General features: G+C 52.3%; 1 protein-coding gene across 2 annotated transcripts in view; it reads right to left on the reverse strand.

Annotated features, from left to right (window-relative positions):
* Positions 1–23,313, reverse strand: part of EZR (ezrin) — a 49,959-nt gene that overhangs the window by 2,152 nt on the left and 24,494 nt on the right. Inside the window, exons 3-12 of one of the 2 annotated variants that reach the window (XM_049654523.1) lie at positions 22,038–22,121; positions 17,207–17,302; positions 16,000–16,274; positions 15,325–15,408; positions 14,213–14,359; positions 7,121–7,217; positions 2,053–2,216; positions 1,612–1,742; positions 800–960; positions 356–448 (exon numbers count right to left, since the gene is read on the reverse strand). In XM_049654523.1, coding sequence (XP_049510480.1) covers positions 356–448; positions 800–960; positions 1,612–1,742; positions 2,053–2,216; positions 7,121–7,217; positions 14,213–14,359; positions 15,325–15,408; positions 16,000–16,274; positions 17,207–17,302; positions 22,038–22,121 — 1,332 coding nt within the window. Of the gene's footprint in view, positions 1–355; positions 449–799; positions 961–1,611; positions 1,743–2,052; positions 2,217–7,120; positions 7,218–14,212; positions 14,360–15,324; positions 15,409–15,999; positions 16,275–17,206; positions 17,303–22,037; positions 22,122–23,313 lie in introns of those variants that run through there. The other variant, XM_049654524.1, reaches the window with a different exon arrangement.

Here is a 23,313-nt window from a genome sequence, read left to right on the forward strand (position 1 = left end):
CACAGGGAGGAACAGAGTGGAGACCCTTGCCTGCATCCTGAGACCTTGAGCCTGGGCCTTTGCATGGTGCCACGCTGCATACGCTAGGGCAGGAGGCCTTGGGTGGCCCGTTGCCAGGGGCACCCACGCAGCTGTGTCTGAAGCTGGTGCCTGATGGGGCCGAACGGTCTGAGGCGGGGGGCGGGGGCATGGCAAGGTGGGCGGAAGTGAACCCGAGGCTCCCTGCCGGGCAGACCCAGCCCACCCCCGGGGGGGGGGGGGGGGGGGGCCCCGCCCCGGGGGGGGGGGGGGGGGGGGGGGGGGGGGGGGGGGGGGGAGTGTGCCGCCAGCCCCAGCCCGGAGCGCGCGCACTCACCCTGTGCTGCCACTCCTCCACCTCGTCCTCCTTGCGCCGCCGGGCCTCCTCCAGGAGCGCGATCTTGGCGGTGTACTCGGCCAGCTCCGCGGCCTGGCGGGGCGCACGAAGCTCCGATTACCGCGGGGCCTGTGGCCAGAGCCCTCTTGCCGACGGACGGCCACGCGTTTTGGCAACTGGCCCCGTGGGCAACTCAGCCTCGTCCCCGCCTCCTCCCCGGCCGCTGCTGCCCACTGTGTCCTCGAGGCCTCGCTCGGACGACCACGGTGGAACCACCCGAGGTCCACCCACCGGGACGGCCTCTACCACCGGGCTGAAAGCCCTCGAGCAGGTGGGTCTTCCGGCCACGGACACAAAGGACGGATGATACAGCGGGTGTCACTGTGTCATCCCCAGAGGCGGCCTCTCCGTGCTTCAGCCTCGTGAAACTCAGGGAGCTCGTACCAGCTGCTCCTGGCTCTTTATCTGATCCGCCGCCTGCCGCTCCAGCTCCTCCTTGGCCCGCAGAGCGGCCACGCGGTCAGCCTCCAGGCGCTCTGCCTCCTCCTGTGCACGCTTCCTCTCCTCCTCCAGCTGCAGGGCTCTCTGAATCTGGTCCGAGAGTTCTGGAGAGAGGGCACAGACCCAGGACTGCTCGACGGCTTCGGCCAGGGGCCCCGAATTCCCAGCCCAGAGGCACAGGATGGGGGCCGGGGCGGGAACCACCCCACGGACTACAAAGCACTGCACCGGGGCCTCTGCTTCCACAGACACCGAAGGGAAAAAGCACTCTGGGGCGCGTTCCTGCTGCGCACATCGGCATCTTCACCGTGGTCAGAAACTGCTGCGCAGGGTTTCTCCCTCCCGGCCAGGGCCAGGCTCTCCTGGCAAATGCAGAAACCGCACCGCCTGCCCAAGTTTTAGTTTCTAAGACAGGCCAGGGCCACGTGGCATGGTTTGGGCAGTCACTAGCCGTGTGACCTTGGGCAAACTGTTTTACCCGCTAAACTTTAACATCCTCAACAGGAAAACGGGGTAACTCAGGACTAACCCCAAAGGAGTGAGGAATGGAAATTTAAAAGGATGATGTGCAGAAAGCACTTAGAACCGTACAGAACCATCCGATCCAACCCCTCGTCATCGGCTCTGGTCCGCGAGCCTCTACTGTGGGTGCCGTGTTCACCGGAGACCATCCTGGCTGTGAGCGTACTGCCCGGCCACCTGGCCCTCGCCGTGGGGACGCTGGCCTACGGCAAAAGTGCCCAGCACACACCCACCTTTCTCTGCCTTCTTGGTTTTCTGCTCGAAGTCCTGCAGCCTGAGCATCAGCTCCTCCTTCTCCCGCATCATCTGCTCCTTCTCTCTCTCCACGGTTTCTCTCCTCTTCTTCTCGGTTTCCAGCTGCTGCCTGTTGGGGGGCGGGGGGGGGGGGGGGGGGGGGGAGGCACGGGAAGGCTAGGAGCTGGCAGGCACTTGCCATGTCACCAGTGCCCAGTCCAGGACCACCCTCCAATGGAAGGGACTCCGCCGTGGCAGCAGCGACCCCCGGCGCTACCACCCCGGGGCCCTCCCGCTGCCCGGCCCGCAGCGAGGCAGCTCCGCCCTCGTTGGCCAGGTGAGGTGCCCGCGGCTCCTCCGATGGGGAAGGGCCCGGGTGTCCCGAGGGCAGTGAGCCCAGGCAGACGCCGCCCCGCCCGGCTGGCCTCCCTCCCGCTCACCGCTCCAGCTGCTTCTGGTGCTTCTCCTCCCGCGCCTGAGCCTTCATCTGTTGCACCTCGATGGTGTCGGGCTTCCTGCGGCGCATGTACAGCTCGTGATTGCCCATGCACAGCTGCAGGATCCGCTTGTTAATTCGCAGGCGGGGGGCATAGAACACGAAGTCCTACAGAACAGAACAGGGCCGACCCTCAGGGGGAGCTCCCTCCTCTGGCTGTCTTCTTCCACACCCGACTTCACAAAGTTCCGGATAACCTTTTCCAAAAGGACAAATGGGGCCACGATGGGGCTTCAAGGAAAAGCCAGGGACAACAAGTGGCCAGACAGAAAGTCCCTGCTGTCACCGGATTTGGATTCTCCGGAACAAAGGCAGCAAGTGTGCGTGGTCTTTGCGGGTGTACACGCGCACTGAAACCCCTCTGGCTGGACTACGAAGCCCCTCTCTAGGGCAGGGGGTCTTACGGCCTTGGGAAACCCAGCACCCCGGTTCCCGTGCTGCCTGATCTGCAGGTAACACCCATCCCCAGCAACCCCAGAGCCACCATCTCCAAGTCTTGCCTGGGGTGCGGCTTGTCTCCCTGCCTCAACCGTCACCTCCTACACTGCCACCAGCTGTCAATCGGGTCACTACCGGACGCCTGACGCCAGCCTGTTTAGCTCCAGGACCAGGTACAAATGCCGTGGCCGGGCACGCGTGTGTGGAGGCTTCTGGCTCTGGCTCCAGCCTACCCCTTGTTCACCTGAACTGCACTTTCGTGCCCCCAAACAGATTTGCTCAAAGCATCTCTGCTACTTGGGAAGTACTGTCCAATCCCATAAACCCAGGGGTACTGGCACATCAGGAGACGGCATGAAGCCATCATTTCCGGTCTCTGCGACCCCTCCCGTGCCCCCTGCACTTGAGGGGTCATCCACACTTTCCTCGGCTGACTTGTATTGGTCTCCATCTTCCACTGGACAGGCACCTCCCTTGCCAGCAGGCCTGTGTTCATCCATCTCCGTCTCAAGGACCCAACTAATACCTATATTTACCAGGTGCTAGAGTTTACACAGCGCTGCCACGGCTGAGCCTGTGACCTTGAGTGAGTCATTTCCTCTGAGGCTGAACACCGTCAGCTGCACAGTGGGGAGGACAGTAATCTAACTGGACTGCTGAGATGATTAACTCAGATCCTGTTTGTCAGGACTCAGAATGGGGTCTGGCAGGACAGGAGTTGCCTGGTACACAGAGGCTCAGACAGAGTGCTGGTTGCCTTATGAAAGTGGAACCTTTTTGAAGAGAACAGACCAAACAAAGCATCCAAGAACGTTAGGACTATGAGCACAGAAGTCTGGGATGTGCCACAGGGAGGACACACGACTTCGCCTCCTAGCTCCAGCTACTGCTGTGATTAATGCAGGGGATGGGAGGGGAGAGAGGGTTTAGAAACTCTGGTGAGAAGTTGTTTTTAAATGCCAGTCTGCTTCCGCTTTTTCCCCCTTTCTCTTCTCAGTACGGGGCTCCTGGCATCCAGATTCTGACCAGGGGAACGGGAACAGGGGAAGGGTGGATGAAACAAAGACACAGCAGCTTCTGCAACCCGAAGGGACATGCCACTGAGCTGAGCAACACGCCCCCGAAGGCCCTATGTAGCCTCTCTGTTTTTTCATCTGTGCCAGAAATGCTGGAAAGACAGTAATGTTGAACCCGAGAGCCCACGGAGTTCCCGGGGGTGGGGGGCTCTCCTCGGGCTTCCACACACTTGTGACGAAGTCATCGGGTTTCCCAGGGAGTGTCTGCAGAGCTGGGAGAAACAGGTGTATTCACCGCGCACCTATCTCTGTTACACAAGAGAAAACGATCTTCTGTTAGGGCCGCGCGGGCATGCTACCCAAAAAGGTGTCGACTGTGGCTAAGCGTTGCAAAGGAGCTCCGATTAGCACCAACTCCTCCTTACAAAGACGTCAAGGGACAGAAACTGCGGTAGCATCAAGGCGGCAGGTGACCCTGAGTCAAGCTCTGCACACAGCCTGAGAGCAGAGGAAATTTCCTACGCTGCCTTTGAAGGAGGCTGGTTTCCGACTTCAAGTTAAAAACAAAAACTGAAACCAGTATTTATTTAAGGATTTCTAAATCCAAGTACCCAGCCCATGCCTCCTCATGCAAAACCACAACACCAACTAGACCTGGGGCGGACTTTCCCAACCCTGGAGAGAACGGACGTCCTAAAACCTGAAACTCGAGGCATGAGGCGAGTTCAAGGGAACGGATCCAAGTCCCTAAGGATACAAGAGAAGGAGATGGAAACGCAGCCGGAAAGCTGTGAAGCGAGGAGCCCCAGGAGCCTCCAGGAGGCCACCCTCGACTGAGGGCAGAGCTGCTCCCGGGCAAACGGCGGTTTTCCTAAGTTAAACAGGTAGCTGCCGGAGCCCTCACTCTTCCATGAGGCCACAGGGACAAAAAGCCCTTTTTGAAGGAGGCAGAGCCGGTCTCTGCCCCCGCAGGATGACCGGGCAGGGGGCAGGCTCCGAGCACTCTCGTGCTCGTTGCAGTGTCCCAGCCGGCAGGAGGAGAGCCAGCTTTTTTAGAAGGGACACGCCTGGTCGCCAGGAGCCCGGGCGACAGTGGCTCGTCTGTGAGCCTGCCACGGAAACTGCCCCCCACGAGTCAGCCTCAGCAAAGGAATCCTAAGCCACACCAGCGAGCCAGCCCGGACCTCTGGCGTTTCCTTGTCTGTCTTCTGGGCCGACGGGATTTTCTACGGCCCTGAGTACGGGGCCAGAAGCCGGGCAGTGCCGCAGAGGCAGGAAGGAGCAGAGCGACCCTGGCGAGGTGGAGAGGGGGACAGGGACGCGTCCCCTCAAACCAGCTCCTCACCTGGAACCCCTGCCCCCTCCCCCGCCCCCCGGACAGGAGCCTGACCAGGTCGACCTTCTTGGTGAGGCAGTCCCAACCACCTGGAGCGGTCACACCGTCCCCCGTCCCCTCACCCTGATTTGTTACTAAATATAACCGCACTGTCGAATTCACAGCCGGAAAGCACAGTACTTGTTTTCATCCGTCTCTTGCACTAGAACGTGGACCATGAGGACGGGAACCCCATGCTGTGTGCACAATCCTACAAGAGCCTGCTCGCAGTATGCCACCAACCAGTGCTTCTCTCGCCTTTTCTTTAATCAGCGGCCCCACACAGAACTAGTATATAGTAAAAGTATGCTCAGCTGATTCAACCTTTGCTTGGAATTTTAAGATCAGGAAATATTCAGGAGGGAGGCAAACCATAAGAGACTCAACTAATGAGAACTGAGGGTTGATGGGGGGTGGGGGAGAAGGGAAAGTGGGTGGTGGGCATTGAGGGGGGCACCCGCTGGGATGAGCACTGGGTATTGTATGGAAAGCAATTTGACAATAAGTTTAATAAAAAAAAAAGGAAATATTCTTCAGGTTTTCAAAAGCTAAACTTAAGCCGAATTAAGAAACGCACGCGCGTGCACGCGCACAAACACACACACACACACACACACACACACACACACACACACTAATCCTTAAGTAGTCCAGTCCAGTATTCTTGCTTCTGCCAAACTTCTTTAAACAGTTTTGAAAACTGAGCACCACCCTGTGGGCAGATGGCAGCCTACCCAAGGACTTGAGGGTCTTCTCACTGTCCCAACTGCCCCACCTCAGGGCCCATGGTAACATGGGGACACTGTGACCCTTGGGCTGCGATGCTGCATGTTAACGTGGCCTGTTACCATGGAGCTCGCAACTCTGTATTAAATGCTGTTTTAATTGTAAATAACTGGGCAACTACCCACAGAGTAGGGGGTCAAGAGTTTACAAACAGCAGGAAACGTTTTTAATAAAGGAGAAAATACTTTCACAAACAGCGTCAAGACGTCTGTTTTTCACTTACGCCAGACTAACTGATACGTGGGGAGGGGCAGTTGGACAATAACGCGGCTCACTGTTCCACGTGGGTCACTCGTTGCCCAGCGGGGCCCCGGCCCAGAAAGGCTCCCGACGCCCTGGCCTGGACCACAGCCCATGCTGGCCTCTCTAAGCCCAACACTGTAACCAAGACACAAAGTCCTTTACAATCTACAGTTCTGTAAAAATCATAACAGGCTCACGGGATGAGAGAATCCTTTAAGTGACAGTTTTAAGAACCAGATTTCTGATTAGAAGACAAAATCCTCACTCATTCCGTCACACTACGGCATGTACGTCTCAAATTTTCTCACCAAATAGCTGAAAGCTTACACGTTAGCAGAATCACCGATAAAACCGAATGCGTTTCCCGCACACACCAGTCTTTGCGGTTGTTAGTTAACAGTCTACGCTCTTCAGACTGCAGGAAATGAAGTCCCTTTTCTAGCTAAGTCCTCCCAGGAAGAGTGTCCCACCAGCCTCATCTCTGCGAGGACCCACTTCCCACATCAGCTCCAATGCGAAGGCACCTGCATAAAGCGCACTGGAGGGGGCAGAAGGTGCTTGGAGAAAAGCAGAGGGGCACAGTCCCGGAAGAGAATGTAGGTGGGGGACAGGAGGACCCGCGGTGCTCTGGATGCAGGTGTGACTTTTCGTAATGCGGTAAATTGCAAAGATGGCTCAGAAAGCCAACTCAGGCCCTTGAGACTCGTGCCCCAACTGGCTTCCAGGGAGGTGCCGACGAGAGCCCCCACCCCAAGTACACCATCTGGAGGCAGGTTGGTTTTCCCCCAGGAAAACGAACATTTCACAAGCCCAGAAATGCAACATTTCGTGAAATGCTTATCATTTGGTCAATGACTCAGAACTCTCCTTTTCTTCATAAGGAACGAAGACCATTTGAAAACTTAGGGGATACAGTCAGCTAGCTTTTGACAGACACCTGGGCCCCAGCACACCTCTCCTGTAGCGGTCAGTCACATGATGCAAGGGGTCCCTGACCCTCAGTGTAACCTGCTGGCAGTTTGTTTACCCTGTACCACACAAGGGATCCTGAATATCACCAGCTCCTTGTCCCAGAGAAATCAGACTGTTACCCGGAAAACATAGTTGGCTATAAGAAAACCATAACCCCTCGCCTAGAATCCATAGAAACTTACGGGAGCCTTCTTGTCGATGGGCTTAATGACAAACTTTTTGTCATTGAAAGAGATGTTCCTGATTTCACTCCACGGAAAGCCAATCTTTGGGGTCAACCTGAGGTTAAAAAAGAGGGAAGGGGATAGTTAGATGTGTATTTGGATTGCAAATCTATTCTTAGAATTTTTATTTCAATTTGAAAAAGTATAAAGCCCAGGAAGCACAGTATATAACACACGTTGTTACCGGAGTTCCTACCTGTGCTAGGTGAGGTCAGGTCCAGGCTCTCCCACGGCCCACCTGGCCAGTACAGCTCCCCGCTCTACACCACAAACATACACCCTCAGGCCAGCTCGGCCTCCTTCAACAGCCTTGCCTCTTCTTGACCTGTAGTCTCTTGTGCTACATCAACTATTCTCTTCGTGTTTTCCCAATTCCTCCGTTTTTATTGAGCTCTTTGAAGACCAGGCAGGTAAGCTTTCTGATGTCAAAGTTCATGTCTTAGGTTTTCTAGGCATGCTGTACTCAGAGCGGCTGCTTGCTGATGGAAACAGAAAAGTGCCTGGTGTGCTTCCACTCCAAGAGTGCCTTGCTCATTTTCTGTGGGGATCATCTGTCCGTGGCTGCAAGGGGGGTACTGAAGTCCCTACTCTTACCTATTGTTGTCTATTTCCCCTTCATGTGTCAGGACTTGCTCATTGTATTAGGTGCTCCAGGGCTGGGTGTGCATGTATTTACAGTTGTTTGAGGTCCCTGATGAGGACTTGGTATGGACTCTGCTCTTCTGGGTCTCATCTTAGGGGTGCATGGCATGTTCACCCGGCTGGCCAGACACCCTCCCGTGTCCTCCTCCAACTTCTACGACAGCACGAGGCCCACAACCCCCTGAGGAAAGCCCCAGCACTTCCCTGCTTGGTCGCTACTAGCCCACCACTGGCTCAAACTCTGGCTCTTTAGCATTCCCAGGAGAAGTTCTCCAGAGGGTTAAGACCAACCACATGGCTCTTACCACACGACCCGCCCGTTCTTCATCTCTTTCGCCCTATGCTTTCAACATATTACCATGGACACCATCTAGAATGACAGACCCTCAAACCACCATCCAAAGATCCTACCATCAAAACCCAACCTTTCCCCCAGTTCATAAAAACTTTCAATTTAGAAAATAAGCAGAGATGGAGAGAAACCAATTGCCTACCGACACGTTTAAATAAAAACTGATGGGCAATGTAGGTTTGCTATGACAAGCCAGGTCAAGGTGGCAGGGTGGCTTCTGATGGCCAAGAGAGGACACCCAAGCCTCACAGATGGCTCTTCTGGGACACAGCAGTTCCACACACCTGGAGGAATGAGGTCAGGGCACTGGCCAGTCCTTTTTGGCACTCGCCTTTTTACAGCTCTGTCCTCCAGGGTCACCAATGCCTGCTAAAACGTATCTGGCCAACATGCCTCACACAGTCAGACACGCAAGACGTTCACTCTGCTACTGAGCAAAGAGGTGACGTTGTTTGCAGGCCTCTGAGCACCGGAAAGGAACTCAGGATACCACCTAGTCCCACTGCTGGCTTTAACCCAGGTCCTTACATGGCTGTAAGGGGGACAACAGGTAGACATCTGCTGCTTCGTAGCACCCGCTCCACAGCACGAGGGCTCTCATTTCTCACCTGTGCAGTCACCACTGCAGCCAGATTTCCAACACTCAGAATGCCAAGGAGGTAAGGATCTCAGGTGCTCAGCTTTTTTTCTTTCTTTCTTTTTCTTTTTTTAAGATTCTGCCTCTTCTTTTTAAGTTTATTTTGAGAGAGAGTGTGCATACATGTGGGAGTGGGGGAGGTACAGAGACAGAATCCCAAGCAGGCTCCGGGCTATCAGTGTGGAGCCTGATGCGGGGCTCAAACCCTCAAACTGTGGGGTTTATGACCTGAGCCGAAATCAAGAGTCGACCTAACTGACTGAGCCGCCCAGGCAGCCCTGAGGCTCCTAGCTTTATATGGGGTTCTCAAAACAGTTCTAATCCTAGAAAACCTGGACCTTCAGGTTAGACAGGCATCTTTCTTTTAATTTTAAGGATTGGGCAGGCGTCCGGTCACCATGCCCTCCAGCCCTCTGCTTGCTTTCTGCGGTGTCTGTAAAGTCGGTCTTTTTAAGACTCTGGAACCTCATATAACAGTTTACAGCCGTTCAGAAACCTAACTGTAGGATCAGAGATAGGACTATATATTTTTTTTAAAAATGGGATTCTCCAAACAGGGACCAGAGCTCTTTAGAGAAACAGCTGATTCCAGGGCTGGAGGAGGAAAAGTACAAGATGATCCTGGAACATCTTGAGGAGCCAGGAAGTAAAGAAGTGCTCAAAAAAATAACGGGGTCTGTCTGGGGTGCTTGGGTGGCTCAGCTGGTTGAGCGACTGACTCTTGGGACTCTTGGTTTCGGCTCAGGTCATGATCTTGCAGTTGTGTGGGTTCAGGCCCCACATCGGGCCCTGTGCTGACAGAGTGGAGCCTGCTTAGGATTTGCTCTCTCCCTCCCTCTCTCTGCTCCTCCCCCACAAATTTTTCTCTCAAGATGAATAAACAAAAAAAAAAAAAAAATTAAAAATGGGGTCATATCAAAAGGGCACAGGAGCCAACTCAAAAGGGATCCTAAAGGCAAATCTTAATTTGAACAAAATAATAATAGTAATAGATTATAGCCTGTAGAATAAAATATCCATGAGTAGAAAACGGACTCTGTTCAGAAACCATACATGTAAAAGAAATGTTCTGTTTTTTTTTTTTTTTTTTTTTTTTGGGGGGGGGGGGATCACTGTTTCCTCAAAACCACAGTAATAATTGTTTAAGACTTGCGAATGGATGCTAGAAAAGATTAAAGTATAATGAGAAACAGGGTATTTACATAGTTCCCAAGTGTCTGCCTGAAATGTACTTACTGACCACAAAGGGAAGGACAGTAACTTCACAAAGAAGCCTGGCAGACAGCACCCTGACCAGACACCAAAGTTAACACCACCAGCAGTGGTAAAATATTCCCACACCACGCACTGCCTCGTGAGAGGCCCCGGGAAGGCAAAACTCAAATCTAACTGAGAAAACACGACACAGATCCAAGCTGAGGGACTTTCTAAAGAGTTAATGGCCAGTAGTCTTCCAAAGTGTCAAGGTCAAGACTGGGGAGGAGGCAACTAAGTGCAGGTGTGAGTCTGGGCAGGATCCTGGGGCGGAAAAAGGACGTTAGTGACAACTGGGCAAAATGGAAATAGGGTCTGTATATTGTGAAAAGCATCGTGTCAACACTGACCTGGACTGTGGTTATGTAAGATGTTAGCACATGGAGCATATGGGAATTCTTCATACCTGCTACTTTTGGAACAATTTTAAAGTCTGAAATGATGTCAAATGAAAAAAAATAAATGGCTAAAAAATTTAAATTCAAAGTATGCAGGTGGAGGTGGGGGGTGATGATACTATTCTTCTGTATCTTGACAAGAGTCTGAATTTTTCAGGCACATGTCTGTTCAAACTCAGCAAATGGGGCTGCCTGGGTGGCTCAGTACATTAAGCGTCCAATCTCATCGTTTTGTGACTTTGGGCCCTACGTTGCGCTCTGCAATGACAGTGCAGAGCCTGCCTGGAATTCTCTCCCTCTCTCTCGCCCCTCCTCCGTTCTTGCTTGCTTGCTCTCTCTCTCTCAAAATAAACAAACTTAAAAAAAATAAACGCAACAAATGAACACTTAAGAAGTGTGCATTTCAATGTACTTGAATATTACATCAGAAGACAAGCAAGAGCTCTAGTAAACAACATGCATTTTGGGGAAGGCACACAGATGCCTGCAATTTACTCTGAAATGTATCTGGAAGAAAGGGGCCCGAGGTTGCAGTGACGTGAGGCTGAGCAGTGAAGCGCTAAGGACAGAATCTCTGCAGGCACGGGACATTACAATAAAACCCTCTCCATGTTGTGGTTTGCTTGAAATTTTTCATTGAAAACATTCAGAAAAGGTCTGGGGTGTTGGAAGGGGCTGGAGGTCACTGTGGGCTCCACAGACGGCTCTGCGGGCACTCCTACAACAGAAGCAAACATCCTGATCTGAACCAGCAGGGGCCGATCCAGGCGTGCCGCCACCTCTTGGCAGGGCAGGCGTGTCAAGGAACTGTCCCCACGCGTCCCTTGTGCCCACCTCCTGCCAGCCACTCCTAACCAGGTCCTACCGCTTCTCCCTCGGCCATGCACATCCAGACACGCAGAGGCCAAACCCTCCTCTCCGCCAGTCTGAGGGGAACTTTTAAACTCTGTACTCTCAGTGGATTAGCTGTATTCCCTTCAACGGTCTCTGTAAGAGACTAGGAGGTTTTTCCGGAAATTCTGTTCCACGTTCAAGTTAGGGCTCCAAAGACCAGAAAGGAGAGAAGTATGTGACAACTGCATATCTGGTAAAAGAAAACTCCCACAAATCCAAAGAACTGCCTTTTGCTCTCCTCTCTTATATAGGTAACCTGTTAGCACTAAGGCACAAAGATGTAACATACACACAAAAAGGGGGGGTGGGGGTGGAGGCAAAATTAACATATTGTGTCTATGAGCGTAATTTTAAAAACTGGAAATAATTTCTTAAGTATCTACATGATACATAAAATACTATATATACTGTATTACAGTTTTACGATCCTGTACTGCATATACTATATGCTGTAGTGTACGTATGCCGTATATAACCAGTATGCTATAGAACCTAACAATAACCACTGGCTTACTATATACATAATAAAGCTAACAAAACAAGTATAGATTAGTGTGTTTGATTTACCACTCTGAGCGAGAGATTTAAGGGAGAAAGACACTGGTCCTTGTTTGGCCCCAGCTTGTCTACAGCCCTCTGCAGCATTCGCTCCCTTCAAGGGCCCAGAGAGTCACACGGCGCAGACTCCTGCCCCTGGGAGGACCAGGAAGGCTGCACGGAGAGGAGGGTGGGGGAGGGTGAGCCCTGGGAGCACAGAGGTGCTCTCGCAGGACTGAAAAACGTGGGGGCAAGGGCGCACTCCTCTCACGGTTCTGTTTTGGGTCTGACGATGCCAGGTAGGATCACATAACACACTAATGGGAACTTCCTCTGTTCCCTCTTCATCTACGGTTTACAGAATGAAAAAGACTAAGATGCTTTCCGTCCCACGCGTTCCCACTCCGTGGTTACGTACACACTGAAAAGGGACCTCAAGAGACATTTCCCAACCAGGATATATTTAGTTCTAAAAAGGGATAATAAAGGTATATTTGTTTATCTGCAGGTGCACTAAGTCTCTCATCGCCCAACTTACATACTCAAAAGATCCAATTTCTCACATGAACAGTGCTCCATGAACATCAGTTCTCACTGCTGGCCCTGCACCGAGGGGGGGTAACCCAACACCCGCCACAGCCAGGACTTGTCCCGGCGCAGCTCAGGCAGGGTCCTGCTGGCGCTGGTAAGCAAGCTGTCCATCCTTGCTGGCGAGGAGAACCACCTGGGCCCGCTGGTGACCGAATGTCTGGCTAAGTGTTTCTTCCTAACTGAAAAGAGGGGTGCCCTCCGAGGCAGAAGTGAGGTCGCCCTACGCCCCAGTCTTTGTTGGGGAGAAGACCCCTTTGAGAGGACTGTCAGTTTCACTGGTAAACTGGGGGTGGGGGCAGAGGGAGGAGAGCAGGGATGGACTGAATGAGCCGTGCAACTCTACTTTTTACTTGGGAAAAATTAACATTTAACGTGGGCTGGAGGTAGTTACCAGCTGACATCAGCAAGTTCCTGCCCGTGGCTGTTTCCTGCAGCTGGAAAAACCTGTCCGGACAGCCCCGGCCACAGCTATGTTACAAAATCTGCTCATTCAAGAAATGAGTGCAGAGACACAGGCAGTTTCCCACACACGTTCCCACGAGGGCACCGCGTTCTCACTGTGTGTGCACCGCCCGCTACCAGCCACCATCCTCCAACTGAGGCGCCTCCGGAAGGACCAGGCGCTGGTTTCTGGAGTCTCCCGGACCGTTGACGTTTCCCTACAACACTGCTGCCAGCACACTTGGGGAAGCAGCACACCAGGAGTCCTCAATAACTCACTTCTAGATTCTTGGGGGAGTTCCTGCCATTCTCTGATAAGCGTATCAGGTCCTACACGGTAACCAGAGTCCTCCCTGACTGGAACCATAACTTCCAGTAAGAGTGACTGTCCTCCTCCAATTCTGGCACTCAGGGGAGGGTCTGGGAAGGCCTGCCATGGGCCTCTGCCTGACCCAAGTCAAAGGTATCCGTACCCTGGGTTCTGGCAAGAAGACAGATTTTTCACGTGACATCACCAGTCGTGGGCAGCAGCATGCCCTTCATGGAGGCCAGAGAGAGGGTTTTGGGGGGGGGGTCCGAGAGCCCAGACGTGGAGAAGAGCTGCGACGGGAGGAGATGTGTTCTCCACAGACACCATGGAGACCTTGCCCCGCTGACTCAGATCTTTTTCTCTGTGTATCTAGCTCCCTGGCGGAAAGCAGACACCCATGTGCAGTGTCTGTAACCACAGGGAAGGGCAAAGGAAGCTGCAGGGCCCAGCTGGCTCCACACTGGCTCTGGCTCTTGCAGACCTTACTCAATGCACACAGCTAGCACGGGGCAATTAGATACCTCTCACAGGCTCAGAGGATTTAGCTAAACTGTCTGTACATAAGGCACTGTTTACAGAACCTTAAGGTCTCTGATAGCACTGTAACCATCCCTGGTTGGATTAGCACAAGCCTTAAGCCACCAGCACAGCTAGGGCTGCCTGGGTGGTATCTGTGGGTGTGCTGGTGCCTATGGGCAGCTGGTGGCCAGGCCTCAGCAGATGGGCAGGGGAGGCCTTCCTGCAGCTCCGGCATGTGGGGTCACGGGTCAGCACACACCAGGGCTAGTGAACAGGCTACAGTGACGGAAGAGAAACGGCATACACCTCGAGCTGACCTCGGACACAACGTGGGCACATCACAGCTGAAAAGCCCTTAGAGGGTCATGCGCTAGACAAATGTGTCAAAACACACTACACACACAGATGCCATTTTCTCCACCGTTTCCAGCCCCGATACCCCACCCACCGAAGATAATTACAAAGTTCAACTCACTTATCATCTTTCTCATAAATATTCAGTCCGAGGGCATCAACTCCAAGCCAAAGGTCTGTTCCCTTCTTGTTTTTGATCTCAAAGTAATTGATTCCATACATTTCCAGGTCCTGGGCAATCTTCAGATACTCCAACATGGCACTGTCTCTAGTGGGCGGAACAAACAAGCGTGGTCATTAGAGCCGCATCCCGAGCCATGAATCCGCTACCAGGGTCTTCAGCCTCAGGCAGGTCGTGCAGGGTGGGCTCACAGCTGTGGCTTAGCAGCTGCCCCTCTGCTGACTGTCCAGGCCTGCGCCCCAAGCTGTCCTGGATGCTGACCACCGATGCGCTTCAGACATCCTGAAAGGACTGAACGGACTCATGCTACTTTCTCTGGACACAAAGATCTTCCTTTTAAATCGTATCGGTAGGCACGATCTTTCTCTTGCCCACACACTGCTGCAGGGACTCCCACTGTCTATTTCACCAGCACTTGCCACTTAGGCTTTGAGTCCCTTCCCTCCAACAAGAGATGCCTGGGACAGAGGATACTCGAAGGACACAACGGCTGTGAGGCCCAAACTGTAAATGAGCTTCTGAGGCTGGGGGGGGCGCGGACACAGAGAATTGCTCGTGACGCCCGAGATGAAGAATCCAGGGCAACAGAATGTGGCCGCTTCTTACACCTAATAGCCACATGTCACATCATGTCCCTCCTTCATGCTCCCTGAATAGCAAGGGGTTCTCACTTGGGATCAATTTTTTCCCATTTATACACTTTTGAAAGGAAACACCTTACAGACAATGAACAAGCCAGCACCTCTATGACAGGAAAGAAAAATAATGCTCTTTCCCCCTTGACTAGAACAGTGTTTTAGACACGAGACGGTCTCTCTAAAACAAACAAGGGAGAAGACTTTAGGGCCTTAAGCTTGAACCAAATTGCTTCTTACCCCAGTCAGGAACACCCGGCTTTATTTAGGGAAAACCTCCTGTGCAACCGTTACCTTTCACTGCTCTGTGGCACCCAGGCTGCAGCCCCGCGGGGTTCCTGAAGCACCACCCTGGGGACCCCAACTGAACTCCATGCAAAGGAGCCGGGCGGGAGGGAGGGGCCGCCCAGCACTCACTTGAGCATCCCGCGGTGCTCCGCGTGCCACACCTGGATCCGGTCCTCCCACTGGTCCCTGGTGAGCTTGTGCTGGTCCATGACTCTGGGTTGCAAAGGAAGAGGGCACAGAACTGTCACCACAAAGGGCCACAGAAGGCAAGCAGCAGGCCACCGCTCACCTGCAAACCTAGAGTTTTCTTTCAAATAAGACCACACGGAGTGTTTCTACTTCCTGATGCGTAGCATTTCTGACCATTAACGACCTGAAAGACTTAGAACCTGGAATGAGACATACCCAGTCTCGCTGGAGAATTTTAAAAAGGTATTTTATATTTTCAGGGGCCTCTTCTTCCAAAAGGGGTAATTTATGTGACCATCAGTGAATACAGACAGATTTAATGGGGCCAAATCATTATACGCTAGGGAGAGCTAGGAATGGTCCCCATCCTGCTACGTTTCTTTATCACAGACCCTGTACAGGTGGATCAGTGCCTGAGGGGAGGCCATGGCGGGTCAGTGCCTACACCGGCCAGAGCACACGCGGGCCAGCACGCAGATTAGTGGGTGCTAGAGCCCCAGCCTCAAGAAGCATTTACCCTCGTGCTTGCCGACTGCTTCTGCTCACACACACTACCTATGCCCTTCAAGGGTGCAACCCGCCACTCTCGTCCGGGCCTGGCCACCCTGTGCTCACCTTTGGGGGATCAGCCGCTCAGAGCTGAGGTACCCAGACTTGTGCGTTTCTTTGTTATAGTCTCCGAACTTGGCTTGCACAGCATAGGAGCCCAGGAGCACCGCGGTCTCAGGAGGGCAGTAAATCTCATCGCTGAGAATTCCCTCCTTCACTTGGAGGAAGAAAAGCTTCTGTGTGATGTCCTGGATGAGCTCCTCAGACACATCTTCGGGGTAGAACTTTGCCCGGAACTTGAATTGGAGAGGATTCTCCTTTCTGACCTCCTGTGCAGACACCTGGACGACAAAAGCCAAATGCCCTCTGCCAAGTGTAGAGGATGAGACCGCCCCCCCCCCCCCCCCACCCCAGCTCCCTAAACACAGGTCATAACCACCGGCTCAAAAGGATCATGCAGGCCAGTTTTCAGGAGATAGCGTTCACTCCGAAAGTCACCTTTTTAGCACGTAAGACGAGAAAGGGCCAGTTAAAGTCCTATCGCCCTCCCATACTTAGCTGGAAGTCTAGCAGCAGCCAGTTAGGGACTCACCAAGCCACTAGAACCAGCCCCAACTTCTGGGAACAATGTTACCAATTCCAGAGAACTCAAATTCAGAAAGGGCCTGCCTAGTGACCTGTGAACCTGGCATCTGCCCGCGCGGCCAGTCGAGCCATGGACCACGGAACTTATGTTTAATAACTGCTCATGTACCCCCCTGCCTATTGCCATCTCTAATTGCCCTCAGGCTTGCCATAGTAATATGGGAGGAAGACACAGGTTTGGGAAAAGGGACATTTTCAAACTGTGTGGAGAAAACACATTTAAGCTTCCTGCTTTTCTTTACAGTTGTTAATGGAATTATCCAGTCTTTCGAGTTGAAAGATAATCTATCACAGGTTCAAACAAAGCAACAACAGGTTCTTACAAAACAGTGAATGATTCATGGTCTAGAAGATTAACAATCTCATTGGGGAAAAAAAACTAAGGTCAACTAAAAGCTAAGCAATTAACTATCATATGCTCCAATGAGTGAGCAGTAAGGAGAAATCCCAGGATCTAATTTCCAACCAATATCCCCATTTACTGGAAACCTGTAACCTTTTTGTCTATAGAAACTTTTACACAAATAAAAAGAACAAAAAACAAAAGACAGAAGAAGGTGTTCCAGTTTCAAAGTTAGCAGAGCAGACCAACACCCAAATATCCTGTGAATAGTTAACTCTGACTTACCTTTTTATCTAGTTTCAACCAGGTAGGAAATCCTTTATTATCCACATACTGGAGGCCAAAGTACCACACTTCCCTAAGGCCGATGGTCTTGACCACCTGCGTGAATGAGACAGAGGGGCAGAGGCTGACGTCTGGAAGGGCAGGAGGCACACGGCACAGCAGGGTCGCCAGGAGAGCCAGGTGCGGGGTGCCCGGTCCCACTGCACACACCTCTCCTGCACCATCCCAGGGAACCTGTTACCAACAGAGGCTGCTCCTCCAAAGCCATGAATGGCTTATTTTTAACATACGTTTGAGCAGATTCAGGGTTAACTTTAAATCTCAGAAAATCGTAAGACCTTGTAAACTCTTGCCCCCCCTCCTCTTACCCCACCCACGCTTTGCCAAGTAAAGACAACCAGCTGGGGTGGAGCGAGCACACACAGCCGGACCCCACCAGGGAACACCAGGGAGAGTGTGTGGCCCAGTGTGAATGCCCCTGTCAGGTGTGCTCCCATGAAAAAGGGGTTGAAAGTCACTAATGTGAAGCAAAGGAATACTTGGGTCTTCCCTGGCTGCCTGTCTCTGCTTCTCAGTGGCCCAGGCCTCTGCTTAACTGGAAACAGGGCAACAGCAGTCCCCAGAGAGGCAGGAGAAAGATGGGGGCAAACTTCCAGGGAAAGGGGGGACGGGGGAGTTATGCTTCATACACCAAGGGATGACTAGCATTCCTTCAACCTCCAGAAATTTGGAATTCTGATATAGGAAGGTGTAATTCAACCCTAGGTCATCATAAGGATTTCACATTTTAAAATTCTCCACAGCACTAGAAAAAGTCTCCTGTGGTCCACTACAGACAGAATCCCATCCTGGTTATTCTTTTGTCTTAGGAACAGAAAAGCAACTTCCTGGGGACACCTGTTACACATCATCACAACTGAGTCCCAGGGCTTTGCTGCAGTTTAAATGCTGAGTCCCATGACATACAATGCTCAGCCTCTATATAAAAAGGTTACCATTCTTCAAATGTCATAAAGCGAAAGAGACCCAAACACATGAGAAATGACAAATCAGGTATCTGGAGCATTTGCTTAAAATAAAATTGGAAATTCCAAATAGACTCCTGCTTGGGAGCGTGTCTTCTCCTCTGCTGGGGGACCAGATACTTGCTGGGGCTCCAGGAGCCTGGTCATCATACCCCCAGGAGGGACCTGTTCCCATCCCACTCGTTCCACTCTCCCATGGGGGGAGGGGGGCGGGGCCCCATTATGGCACCATGTGGAAGAACTTGGGATGGTTCTGTGCTGACTCCCAAGTCTCTTGGGAACCCTGCCTAAGTCCTGTCAGGGTAGCGAAGTGCAGGGAACGCTGATCTGAAGACCAGGTTTTCCATACCCAATCCTGCTAATTTCACACTCTCTATAAACCTCCGTCTCAGCATCTGGATATAAAACCTGCCTTGCCTTCCTCTTCGGGTGGTCTCAGAGCGACCTATGAAAGGTCCACATACAGAAGCATCTGGTCTTTCCACTCCATGCACCAAACTGGAGCCTTAGCCTGGGTGCCAACCAGTGTGAGAGGATTCTGTCTGCTCCACCTCCCTTCCCACCGGGTCAGACCCCTGCTGATAGCTGCAGCCACAGCTCAGACTTCTCTTCCCCTCTGCTATGAGGCAGCCAGCCCCCTTGGCAAAGCAGATCACAGACTCCAGAACCACACTGTGGACAGAACCCTTGCACAATGAAACGCCTGACCCTGGGTACCCCGATCTGCCACACGTCTCTGTGGCACGAATCTTCTCACTCCAGGGTAACTGCCCGCAGAGTATATTTTAGAGCCTTACTTCTATTTCTATGGCTTCCCCAAAATGGCACACTTGAATTAACCTGCTTTCCTTCAGTCCATTCCAAAAACCAATCCGTAAGTCCTCCTTACAAGGGAAATCCAATATTCCTGAAAAAACACACTTCACCCTTCCCCTCGAATATCCTTGGCTTACTAAAGCAGATACGCAACACAGAAGCGGAATTTGAACAGGGGTGGAGAATATTCCTTCATTTCTGCTTCAGCAGTGTTTTACATGGCAGTTTGGAATGGAAAATGCAGGGACAAGTCTACTTGACTCCACCTCAAGTGACAGCTGAACACAGGTTGTGATGATGGAAACAAAGGGCACACAGAGTCACAGCTCTCTCACTGCCTCCGGAACCGTAGGATCTTGCCTGGCTGTGCGGTGCTGGCCTGGGAGGCCCCCCGTCAAGTCAGGCCCCTGGACTAGAATCCAGGCAGACCCAGCAAGAGCGCTGGGGACGGGGACGGGGACGGGGCCGGGGCCGGGGCCGGGGCCGGGGCCGGGCCGGGCCGGGCCGGGCCGGGCCGGGCCGGGCCAGGCCGGGCCGGGCCCCACAGAAGAGACTCATGTTGCTCATGCGGTGGGAGAGAAGGCTTCGGACGAGCTTACCTCTCAAGTGTCTTTCAACCCCTTCTACTTAAGGACCATATTCTAGTGCCTGGTAGTTTGGCCCAAACCTAGAATCAGGTGGAGCAACTGAGAAAAGGACACAGACTCCAAAGGCATCGAGAAGAAAACACGCGCAGCCTGGCTGGGGTGCGGGAAGGAGCCCCGGAAAGCACCCGGGGCACCCCTGATGACCTACTCACGGGAAGGCGGGACCTTCGCAGTGTCATGTGCTGCCTTGGAAAGACACGGAAGGATAAACAAACGGATCTTCAAAAAGACAAGTGTGAGCAGGCTTATGATGCCACACAGCCAGAACCTGCCCGGGCCCTGGTGAGCACTATGACCTCAGGCAACTCTCTTCTCTAACTTCCATGTCTTTCCATGTGTCCATGTACACATAGAGTTAGTCGCCTTCCAGGTCAGCTCCAACCTCAGCACCCTCAGATTATATCGCATGTTTCTTTAGGGACACACCAAACTGAAAAGAAATTAAATATGAACTCTGTCATCAGAGTTCTTTGTGACCCAGGTCCTACCGGTGAAGGCGGAGTTCGGGATCTTTCTGTCTCCCGCTACTTCCCTTTCCGATAACTGACTGGTGGTAGAATCTCACTACCTGTCTTGGAGGTTGGCTGAGATTCAGGCAGGAAACATGATTTGGGAACAGAGGTTCAAGTGGGATGTGGCCTTGTTTTCTGTTTAGCACACAGATCTGGGGACTTGACTTTCAGGGGAGGGGAACAGTATCATCGCGCTTGAATGTGGCTGATGGGGCTAACGAGCTCTGGAACAATTTAGATACTGAATTTATCCAGACTTGGCATGCTGACTGGATTTATTAAATACGTTTTTAAAATAACCCACACCTACCGACTGAGTTCAGGGTCCATTTTTTGTATACCTATTAATCCACAGCTCCATGCCTCTGTTAAGCAGATAATCTAATAAAAATACCCGTTTTTAAACCAACGCAGGGAAAAAAACCAAACCAACGCAAACACCAAACGAGTACAATCGCTCAACATGTAGGAGCGTGCCGAGTTCTGTCAACGTGGCACCCTGGACCAGGAAGCGGGGGGAGGCCCGAGCGGTACGCAGCTCCATTCACGCCTAGCACACGAGCGTGCGGTTAAAACCGTCCGTGGAACCGGACCACCCAAGCGGAGTATTTCAGGGAGCAGGGCAGGCCTCGCTGCTCGCTCCGCTCCCTCCGCTTCCAAAGGGTCCCACGGGCAGACACGGATGTCTCGGACACTGGCAGCGGTGTCACCGCGGACTCCTCACGTGATGTCGGAGAAGCGACACGCGAACAAACAAGGCAGATGGAGGCCGGGCAGGTAAACGGCCGAGGCGTCGAAATTCTGTAACTAACCCCCAGTTTCCGTCTCCGCTTTAGAACAGTCACTTGAGGACAGCCCCACCGCTCATTTACAGACAAGGACTCTGGTATGGCCCACGTTCGAACCACTGACCCAACCCACACAGGGCTCGGCTGGCTCCACTTAATTTACTTCAGGATTCTCTTTCAGAAGAAACCTTTAGGTTTTTGCCCCAAGTCCAGCCTGACCGCGAAGAGTAAATGCCTCTGTCCTTACTGGGTATGGGCAGAGCCAGGCAATGACCTCACACGAGCAGCACAGGCAGAACGGAGGTGTCCCTGCCCACCCCACGAAGCCCGGCACACACACCAGTGCTGGCCCAGCACATAGTGGGGATGAACCTACCGGGTGCTCACTTTTGGGGACAAGAAGGAGATATGACCAGACGCAGGAGGGAGTCCCCTACACCTTCTAAATTTGCTAGAAGTCACCCACCCTCCCTCATCTCCTGATCACCACCCACTCCAATTTCTGGGCTTAGTGCTAGGGTTCAGAACATCACTTGTCCCATCAGCGGGGCCTCTTAGCCAGGCAGGCTATAGCTCAAGGGACCTGTAAACTCATGTCTGCGCCCGTTGCCCTCCTGGAGCCCTGGCCCCAGAGCAGACTTTACTTAGCCCAGAGAAGCAGATCTTGTTCCAAAACCTGGAACTGTTCCATGGCAGAATTACCACCGCTTTCTGGGAGGCTCACTATGATCACCGTTCCGCAGCCACCTTCAGGTCTCAAGAAGAAATAAATATGCAGGGATGTGGACGTGCTCTGCCTTGCCTAGCTCACGGGCCGTGCTGATGAAGACTTCAGAGCATCCCCAAATTTCCTGTCACAGGGCTGTGAACAGGGGCTACTCGTGCAGGGTGTTTACAACAGTGTGAACCCCCTGGAAGAAGGAGAAATGTTCCCCTCTACAAAAAGAAGTAAGCCGCAAACCAATATGCTCAGCAAAATTATTCAGATCTGCAAAAAATAACTTTCTAAATGGGGATTCTCCCTCCTAAGCTCAAAGACCAACCTGATCAAAAAGCTGTTTTCCTGTTGTATTTGGCTGGATGGCAAACTCCAGCTCCGCATCCATGGTGGTAACTCGGACGTTGATCTAGAAAACAGAACGAAATGAATTACACTTAACTGGGTGCTCCTTTCTTGTAATGATCTTCTGAGCCGTCGGCATAAACTCAAAGCTACTTAGCAACACGGCAAGAGTAAATTCCTCACTGACATCCATTCTCGTGCTGTCATGACACACGCATGCGCACACACTCGCACGCTGCGAGTGTCCACTCACAGTGGACAGCTGCTGAGTCTCAGTGTGCGCACAGTTTGGACTCAAACGCAGGCCTCCTTTGCTTTACTAAAGCACATTCGCACTTAGGTCTAAGCTGGTTCTCTACAAAAATACCTTGATAAACATTTAACGTTTCTCCGTGCACCAGCTCGCACTGACCCTCACAACAGCCAAGGAAGGCACCAGTGGGCTGGCCAGCCTCCTTGAGAAGTCAGACCAAGACAGTAAGTGAAAGGAACAGAGAAGGAGCAAGCAGTATACCAGAAGGTTTAGAAACACCAGAAACTGAATAGTGAAAAGAGAAACGGTCAGATGACTAATGACACATCAAAAGAGGATGCTGTGCAGTAACTGAAATGCTAATTAAGAAGATGGTAGAAACGTGGAAAACCGCTTCAGAAATGAAAGCCATGACAAGCAAAATGGCACACATCCCATCAATACAAACCTGTGAGAGCCATCCAGCAGAGGACAGAAGTACGACATGGGGACGGACAGATCACAAGATGGTCGGAGCACAAGGAACTGAGGTGGGGGCGATGAGGGGCCTTAACGAGGTCTCTAACATTCCCATGGAGTGTTTTGTTTAAAAAACTCATTTCCAAGTAGTTTTCAAATATATCACTCGAGAAAACCCAAATTTACTAGCGTATGAAACAGACAACATACTACTTTATGTGACTGTCCTAAAGAAAAACACCACCACACAGCAAGAGTAAAGCTTGATTATCTTTTTTATTTTTTATTTATTTACGTTTTTACAAAGAGAGAGCACAAGCGCATGTGAGCAGGAGAGACAGAGGGGCAGAAGGGGAGAGACAGAACCCCAGCAGGCTCCACACTCAGCACAGAACCCGACGTGGGGCTCAATCCCACGACCCAGTGATCGCAACCTGAGCCGAAATGGAGTCAGACGCTCAACCAGTGCCTCATCCAGGCACCCCAGAATGCTCAATGTTAGGAAACGCTTGCTTTTCACCATTTTTCGAGTGACATACGTAAG

Source organism: Panthera uncia, assembly GCF_023721935.1.
Source record: "Panthera uncia isolate 11264 chromosome B2 unlocalized genomic scaffold, Puncia_PCG_1.0 HiC_scaffold_24, whole genome shotgun sequence".
Classification (NCBI taxonomy): domain Eukaryota; kingdom Metazoa; phylum Chordata; class Mammalia; order Carnivora; family Felidae; genus Panthera; species Panthera uncia.